Genomic DNA, 9,876 nt, shown 5'->3' on the forward strand with positions numbered 1-9,876 from the left:
TTCATCATTGTGATTTAAATTACAAACAGAATAAGGAAGCTTGATATAAACAAAAAGAAATAATTATGCCGAGCCTGAACAAAAATTTTGAAGAAGAGGCCCTTTTTTATACCAGCGAAAGCGAAATATATTTGTTAAATATTTTTTATGCCTTCTATGCATTAACAAAATTAGCTTTTTCATATTGGGCTCTACTAAGCCATCCAATATGTGTGGTTCACGCCAATTAGGCGATAAGTAAACAACTCAAAAGTTACCAGAAGTACACATCTTAGAAATCATACAAACGTTCGTACGATACGAAGGCTCTGAAGAGCCTTCTAAAGCAAGACCACGTTAAAAAAAGGGGTGGGTGGTGGTGGGCATACTTGTAACACAAAAAATGATAAAAAAAGAAGAAAAAAGCGGGGGTCGAGAGGCCGGTAACAATGGTTACAAATCAACAATGAGAGAACTGTTATCACGTATTTCTAACAAAAACAAATTTTCTATTAAAACAAATGAAAGCAAACACAGGCTATCAGAGTTTTGAGCAGAATAAATTTATAATGTTCCTATGCGAACAAATTCCTGACGTGCAGACCTCAGTAATGTTTCTACTATAGCAGTATAATTACCATGACTTCAATCAATACTCCATATGTAGACAGATAACAATTCAAGAAAAAAATCAGCATCAAAATCGGGATAATCTGCAGCACAGATTAAATTTTATTTTAATTCGATCACCAAGGCAAATTCAAAGACACCCAATTGAATGAATCATTGTAAAAAAATAAAATTCTTTAACAGATTATTATGTTTGCAAATATATTTTCTATATTCTTTCTTTTTTTTTACCCAAACAGATAAACCTTTAAATCGTTATATTCATACAGAGACAATATTTCATATTTAAACGTTTTGGTTGGAAACAGTCAGTAGACCGACGTGCCAGAAAATTGTGTCTGTGATTGAAATTATTCGATTTCGGGAATCATGCTTCAAAAAGAACTTTCATGGGTAAAGAGTTTTTAAATTATGGTGCATACATTTTTTGTAAATTATTTTTGAACGTTGATATATATTTGGAATTCCTTCCTCATATCAGTATAACCTGACTATTTTTCATTTATTCAATGAAATATGCTTTTACACAAGAAGTTTTTCAAGGTAACTTTATTCATAAAAACAAGTTAAATGTTGTCCTTCAAATATTTCTTTTTTTGCTTATTACACTGTTACAGTAGTAGATAAAGTTAAACAATTACATCTTGTTTTTGGGTGGTAACAATATTTTCTCATATTTTCAGTGTATTCTTCATTCTAAACATAAAGTCAGATTCAAAGAACTAGTCTAGCTATGTTTCATAGAACAGTTAAGCTAATGCAGATACAAATATCTTGTTTCAGGAAGGAAATAATCATACGTTGTAAAAAATCTACTATGACCCAAACAAAATTTTCTGAAACAGACCTTCAAAATGTTGGATTTTTTATTGATTACATTTTTGTTATGTTTAGTGGATGTGGTTTTCAACTTGTTACTTTATTCCTATGACTGCGGCACTCTTCATACAGAAGTTTAATTAATGTTAATTTTTCCAATGCAAACTTTCCATTTATGTGTAGCAACTTTCCAACAACGCCTGCCTATTGAGTATATATTTCACAGTTAATATATTATTCAAAGGCTTGGGTTTCCTTTCAGTATTTCCTTGATAGAGGGTTTCTGCATACAAGGAGGTTGTTGCACCAAGGGTTTCTAGTAATAAAGTAAAGTCATCAATCATGATTTGGCTGTATTTTTCAGATTGACTCACAAATGACCACGGATATATGTTCCACATGTCGTAACCACAATTCCGTCTACTTTTCCTGGATTTTGACATTACCGAATGCGACTAATCATATGAATTTTACTTGCATGAGCAACACAGCGGGTGCCACTATTGGAGTAGAAACTCATCTTGCTCTTTCCGGAGCACCTGGTACAACAGGTGCCACTATTGGAGTAGAAACTCATCTTGCTCTTTCTGGAACACCTGAGTACAACGGGTGCCACTATTGGAGTAGAAACTAATCTTGCTCTTTCCGGAGCACCGGAGTTCATCCCCAGTTTTTTTGTAGAGTTGGTTTTGCTAAATCTTTCGTTTCGTTGTTATCTTTTTGGCCATTGTGTTGTCTGTTTTTATTAGACTATTTTTTGGCCATTGTGTTGTCTGTTTTTATTAGACTATTTTGGCCATTGTGTTGTCTGTTTTTATTAGAATTTTTTTGCCATTGTGTTGTCTGTTATTATTAGACTTTTTTGGCCATTCTGTTGTCTGTTTTTATAAAAAAAATATGGTTTATGGCCATTGTATTGTCTGTTTTTATTAGACTATTTTGGCCATTGTGTTGTCTGTTTTTTTAAAGACTTTTTTGGCCATTGTGTTGTCTGCTTTTAGTAGACTTTTTAGCCATTGTGTTGTCTGTTTTTATAAAAATTATGTTTTTTGGCCATTGTGTTGTCTGTTTTTATTAGACTTATGGTTTTTGGCCGTTGTGGTGTCTTTTTTTTTATTAAACTTATGTTTTTGATTGCCCCTTTATTTTGTTCTCTCTCTCTCTCTCTTTTTGAAACACGGCAAATCAAATCGTTTCATTTAGTTTTCATTCCTGGAGTCAAATTCTATACCTTTAAATTATCATTACATGGCATTGCTCGTATTAATTCAAGATTCCCATGTCAATCCAGAGGCGATCGCTCGAGGTTTGATGTGGGTCGATGGTTTGATACTAGGACTGATATATAGTTCCATGTTGTTACCAGTTGATCACATATTTGAGAAATATTGGGAGTGATACTATAATTGGACGACAGACATCATTGTTATGCTTTTTATGTTAAAATTCCATAAAACGATTATCCATACACTCTTTCAGTCATCTGCCAAGGCTCTTTGATAAGCTTTATTTAGCACTGTTTCCCTGTATGTATATAAATATTTCTCAGATTTTGTCCATCAATGAGGTTGAGGTCTCTTTCAATTCCCTGTTGAATGTATACTCAACTTGATGGGGCTCCGAGTAATTTATAACTTGAACTATGGTATGAACAATTGTTTATCTTTGAAGACCGTTTGTTCACCCCTAGATGTTTTCTGGATTTTTGTTTTGTTATGTTTTTGTTTAATTGACTTATGCTCCATATTAACTACATGGACTTTGCAAATAACTAGTTTTCTGAAATTCAGATTAAGAACCAAATTACACATGTATCTCTGCCGGAACCTCCCTTTTAATATATTTGCATCTTTCTAAGTTATGCCTTTAACTATTAAGAATGTGAAATGCACACAAATTCCGGAAAACTTGTGAGACATGTTACACCTTTACTGCTTACTGTTTACAGTTGACCAAAATATTTTAAGCTAAACTAATTATTTCATAACTCTTTAAATGACTCTCAAATAACTAGTTATCACCAATATTTTCGTTGCCAAGAAAGTGATCACGTTCTATATCAAATCATAAACAGGGGTCTCGTGGAAGACCACGTTCTTCTTATCCGGAGAATACGTAACAAAGAAGATATATAACAAAATGTCAACGTTTAATTTTGCACAATAGGAAATCACAACAGAAGCTGTATATCGTAAGTATAGAGAATATAAAATAATGTTTTATTGTTTTTAAATCAGAAATTCAAACTATATATATGCAACATGTTATCAAGGCAGGAAGAAGCAGCAGAGACTATATCAAGAAGATGTGGTATAATTTTTTTTTTATGTCTGTTTGCACTTCATTTTGCCATTTTTCTTGAAGGTTTACTTTTTGATTTCACGATTTTCCGCTATATGCATTCACGACGAATTTTTGATTTGTTCGTATGGTTAGAAAATGTATAAAAGTAAGCTAGGAAGATACAGGACCATGCAGCTAAAACAACAAACGGCTGCCTGCTGTTCGCATCTAGTAATTCTGATAAAGGGAGTACGGATGATGTATATATCTTTTCTGACGTTGATGCAGGAAAAGTCCACCAGGTCTTATTTCTTGTAATTTTGCTCGTTTGAAATTTTGTTCATTATGTTAACATAGGTTGTCTCTTGTATTGTTTGGAGACTGTAAAAAAAAATTCCCGTGCTTGAAGAGAATTTTTACAGTTATGACGTCTTAATTTTGTGAGATAATTTCTCAATATATGTTTACTACTGCATTAGATCTTTTTCGGTCATATTGTTTATCGAATTTTTATGTTGTCAAAATTGTCATGTTTAGTTCATTCGCTTGCCTTTCCGAAGCACAAGAGTGCACTACCGAATTTGGATGGGGTCGTGTTGCCCAATCTTCAGTTCTGTGGACTTTTGTTAATCTTGAGTCGTTCATCTTTTTGCTGTGGTGTTGTCTGTTTTTCTTCAACTTAAGGTTCTTGATGGCCCCTTGGTATTTTCTCCTATTTCTTCAAAGTAAGTCCTTTTTATCATATTCCGTGTGACAGCTATTTTCTGTGAAAAAATACCGTTTTACTTTTATTTTCCATTTTCTAACGCGATTGTTCTCATACCAACACAATCATACTTTGGAAGTAGACAATTTTGTTTATTTTCTTTTGTTTCCTATTCTGACATCGGACTCGGACTTCTCTTAAACTGAGTTTTACTGTGCGTACTGTTGTGCGTTTTTTTTCTACATTGGCTAGAGGTATAGGGAGAGGGTTGAGATCTCAAAAACATGTTTAACCCCGCCACATTTTTGCGCCTGTCCCAAGTCAGGAGCCTCTGGCCTTTGTTAGTCTTGTATCATTTTTAATTTTAGTTTCTTGTGTATAATTTGGAGTTTAGTATGTCGTCCATTATCACTGAACTAGTATACATATTTGTTTAGGGCCAGCTGAAGGACGCCTCCGGGTGCGGGAGTTTCTCGCTGCATTGAAGACCCATTGGTGGCCTTCGGCTGTTGTCTGCTCTATGGTCGGGTTGTTGTCTCTTTGACACATTCCCCATTTCCATTCTCAATTTTAAGTATATAGGAAAGTAAGCTGAAATTGAATAGAACCTTTATTGAAAATATCTCTAAGATAGAAACAATAAAAGTGGGTCCATGTAAGCACCAATCGCCTGCCGCAGTGTGTATATAAAAGCAATTGGACTAATGTGTAGACTAAAATAATAATAATAATAATAATGATAATAATAATAATATCATTTAAGATAAAATATAAAATTATATCAATAAAGGAGCATAAATTTCCTTTACAGATATTCTAAAAATGCTGAGTTCCATTGTATCATTCGGAAGCCTTCTTATTATTGTACAAGCCACCAGTGATTATGTGAAACCATGGTTTTGTCATAAACTTGATTGTCCAAAATTTACAGTTTTACAGAACACGACAGTAAGTTCTATAAATGGATTGTTTATATTAGTTACGTTGAAAAACACGAAGAAGGAAGTAAAATTTGTTCACAGGAATTCGAGTCTGTTTAGAATTAACTGGGTGTTTTGGCTATAAATAAAAAGAGAAATCCCCATTTTTACTTGTTTCGCTAATGATTAATTTTTAATAGTTTTACAATTCCTTCGAGAGACAAATTCAAAAATTACAGAAATTATATATTGTTCTGAAAAAAGAATCACACTAAAAACTGAAATTTCTTATGGGATTTAATTATGGATTGTGATTGACGGACACAAGGGAAGTAGTTTTTACAATACGCATTTTCTAGTATTTCAATCAGATATTTTGTCATGTTGGAAATGATAGATTCTCACTGTTTGCACAACAACTTATACCTCTAAACAGTTTTGTACACAGGCACTTGTCTTTGAAAAAAAATACCTATGTATACCTTAATATTAGGTATATCGGTAATTTTTTTTTAGAGACAAGTGCCTGTGGTTTCACTGCAGAGATTTCCAATACAAGCATGATGAATGCATAAATAACATTTACTTGTAGGACTACCAACTACGACATTATATCCCATCAAAATGGGTAGCAACAAACATGACAGTTAAAACGTATGGACGCTCAAGCAATGGTCAGTTGTTCCAAAAACTTTTCCAGTATATATCAGGAAATAATGTTCCAGGTCAGTACAGGCAACATTACATTACTATGTCGTCAATACACAGATAATATTTACTTCTCACAAAGTTTAGATTTTGTTACTTTGCATATATATATATAAAAAATATAAATGTTTTTATGTGGAACTCATATCTTCCGAAAAATCTTGACGACACATTAGATCAAATACAAAAAAAAAACTAGACAAAGTGATGCCCCCGCACTCCACTCTGAAGTAACCGTATTATAACAAAGTCAATGTAGGACTTTCTTTGAGATATTATTGTGTCTGGGAGACACAAATGATGTCCCCGCAGATGCAAAGTGTTATTTTAAAATACACAAAGTTGAGCATGGGAGCATATAGGTCTATGGTTCACTGTAGGAGGAGTTATCCTGGATCGCTATATGCACCTCTTATACAAGTATATACTCCAAAATTGACAAAGTTCAACTATCTCCCAAAAGAGCAAATATTAATAAAAATCAAAACCCTGACCACATGCACACCTTCAATATACATACAAACAGCCAGCAAAGTCAAAACTTCCTAGCATTCAAACTGTAGGAGGAGTTATGTGGAATAACTATATACCCATAATGGGACGGACGGACGGACAGGGGTAAAACAATATCCCCCCCCCCCTTGCAACTTTTAGTTGCGGGGCCATAAAAAGAGAAGTGGATGAAATGTCATTAAGAAACACGACAAACGTGGCTGGGTTACTTAGTTTGTAGAGTACTCAACCATAATCTGAGACAACAAAAAGGTACAGAGAAAAAATTCTAATAAAATCCAGTAAAAAAGCACAGTTCAATAATAACATTTTAACAGAAACAAATACAACGTAAAAAAATATCTGCAATAAAAGGACTCAGATCCAATGCTCTTTCGAATTTGTAGAAAAAAGGCAGCTTATGTTTATATTTGAGAATATAACAGGTTATCATGTTTGCATTAGACACGCACACATTTTGTAAGAATGAATTGTATTTTTGTATTTGCCACAACAATAACAGTAAAGAATTGTTTAATAGATTTACATAAAATTGAGAATGGAAATGGGGAATGTGTCAAAGAGACAACAACCCCACCATAGAGCAGACAACATACCTATATTAAACGTTCCATGGTTTTATTTCGACAATTCAACATTTGGTATAATTAACAATACTATAAATTTCCATAGGAGAAAAAGTTGAAATGACTGCACCCGTGGTAACCACAGTAATACCAGAATCAGATGGACAGACTATGTACATCATGCACTTTATGATTCCCTACGCAAAACAGACCAATACTCCGGTGCCTAATGATAGCGATGTATATTTGGTAGATGTGCCAGCAATGGACGTTTACGTTAAGTAAGTTATTTTATCTTGATAAATATAAGAACGGCAATTTTTCATTGTTTTATGTTCATTTTCGGAGAAAATAAAAAAAAAATCAATAAAAATGGACATTTGGTAAATGTTACAAATTTTCACATTTGATGACAGAATCTTGCTTGACCAAATCGGTTAATTTTATACGACAAATAGTTGGTCAGTATGATTTTTAATGCAAATTATTTTAAAAGTCCATATGGAAGCTTAGTTGAATCTAGATGTGCAGTTTTAGATGCCTATACCAAGTCTGGAATATGACGGCTGTTTCCATTCATTCCGTTTTGGTTGATATAATCGAGCAATGAATTTTGTCAGTTTTAATGAACTCCCCCCTTCGAATATACCTTGGAGTTAAGTATTTTTGTGAATACTTTTTTTTTAATCTGGATAAATTGAATTAAAGGAGATGTACAGAATACGTCAATGAAGCCGCAATCAATAACCAAAAATGATGTTAGATAAACGTCATCGACAGAAACATACAACACATATAACCGTAATCAACATCTAGAAGTATAATAGAAATCGTGTGAATTCTATTCTGTTTGACTCAACATGCCCGAGGAACACTATTACGTAACTTATAACTGGGGGAGTAAAACTGCTGTAAAACGCTCATCTAATTTCTAAATGTTATTTTTGGTAATTTTTGGTAAATTTTCTTGGATCTAAAATAACTGTGCAGTCTTTACTCGTTGAATTAATAATGCGCGGTCTGACATTTAACGCCCTTGCGCGAGTATTGTTTTCCCACTCTCATATGCATACTACACAAACATTTTACATAACTCGAGTTGATTAATGTCTTTATCTCATGTAACATTTGAAACGTATTTTAATTCTTTTTCCAATAATTATGAAACTAATATGTATATATATGCCTGCGGTTTTTGTGGTGTTTTGTATGTTATGTTTTGACATATTTGTTACTCCCACGAAGCCATAAAGCTTTATTTATCCTGGTAGAATATGATCATTGTAGTAAAAATGTCAAGTTCTCCAATTCTAGTTCAATTAGAAGGTTAATTGGTACAATGATGTAAGAAATATTGGAATCCAGAAAACCAGAAAACCAGACTGGCAATGTGAGATTAAAACAGCTTAAAAACCAGTCGTGTTTAAAGTTGTCGCTTCAATTTGTTAATATTCTATATTGTACAGAAAGATTTCCAAGCTTTATCAAAAGTCTTACTATTGTTACTAAGAGTTAAAACGTTCGGCTGGCGAAGATGACAAGAACCAAGACGTTTGGATTAAAAAAGCATATAATCCTGTTATTATAGCTATCATGCAGTAATGACAAATATTCTGTTTATGATGTTGTATAATTAGACTCTAAAGAGCATGTCTGCCAAGCTTAATAATCTAACACTAAAAGCGGAACATTTATTGGAAACGTTTTGAAAAGAATGATATTTTACTAACAGTTCAAAAAAGGTATTGTAATTATTTCACGACTTGCTACATTTCACAAAATACAAAAATGGTAGCAAAATAAACCTTATTACAATTCTATTCGTTAAAAACACAATGCAACTCGATTTACAAAACGAAATATTGTATATCTAACCATTCATTACATATGTTTTCTGATCTTTCATTTTAGGTCATTTGGTGGATTCGCCAGTGAAAGTACTTACGTCACAAAATTACAGGAACTAAAAACAAGTTTAGACACTAATGCTTCCAATGTGTATGATTCATCTCGGTTCTTCACTCTTGGATACGACAGTCCATTTGCCTTTATTAACAGACATAACGAAGTGTGGCTTCAAGCCGTGAAAGCATAAACAAAAATACATTTTCTTCTTTTACATATTTGTAAATAAATTGTTTGATCATAACAAAATCATATTTCATCTTTATACATAAATGTTTGTGAGAAAATAAACACGTTTGTTTGTTTATTTGTTATTCGGTAAACTAAGGACAAAATAAATTAGCACGTATACTTTTAGAAGAACCGTTTACTATGTCTTTAAATGAAAATTAGTCGTAAAAATGATAGAAATAACATAAACTTTCATGTTAAAAATTGCTTATTGCAAATGTTCAGAGTTATAGACCTGTTTTTGGGGCACGTTTAATGTACAAAAAAAAATCCTTTCTGTGTAAAACCCCTATGAATCGAATGCTTATTGTTAAGAAATACAGTTTTATACATTTAAAGGTTTTTAGCTCACTTGGCGTCCGTCGTCCGTCGTCGTTAACTTTTACAAAAATCTTATTCTCTGAAACTACTGGGCCAAATTTAACCAAACTTGGCCACAATCACCATTGGGGTATCTTGTTTAAAAGATGTGTCCGATGATCCCGTCCCCCAATCAAAATGGCCGCCATGGCTTAAAATAGAACATAGGGGTAAAATGTAGATTTTGGCTAATATCTCTAAAACTAAAACATTGAGAGCAAATCTGAGGTAAAATGGTTCACCAGGTCAACATCTA

General features: G+C 32.9%; 1 protein-coding gene across 1 annotated transcript; it reads left to right on the forward strand.

The window, feature by feature from the left end:
* The first annotated feature begins 3,551 nt into the window (after positions 1–3,551).
* Positions 3,552–9,336, forward strand: LOC127735205 (heme-binding protein 2-like). Its single transcript, XM_052245332.1, has 5 exons — positions 3,552–3,619; positions 5,229–5,365; positions 5,930–6,062; positions 7,231–7,405; positions 9,036–9,336. The coding sequence occupies exons 2-5, from the start codon at positions 5,240–5,242 to the stop codon at positions 9,217–9,219; spliced, it is 618 nt and encodes a 205-aa protein (XP_052101292.1). The 5' UTR covers positions 3,552–3,619; positions 5,229–5,239; the 3' UTR covers positions 9,220–9,336.
* Positions 9,337–9,876: the final 540 nt, after the last annotated feature.

This window comes from Mytilus californianus, unplaced genomic scaffold, assembly GCF_021869535.1.
Source record: "Mytilus californianus isolate M0D057914Y unplaced genomic scaffold, xbMytCali1.0.p SCAF_3, whole genome shotgun sequence".
Taxonomy (NCBI): Eukaryota; Metazoa; Mollusca; class Bivalvia; order Mytilida; family Mytilidae; genus Mytilus; species Mytilus californianus.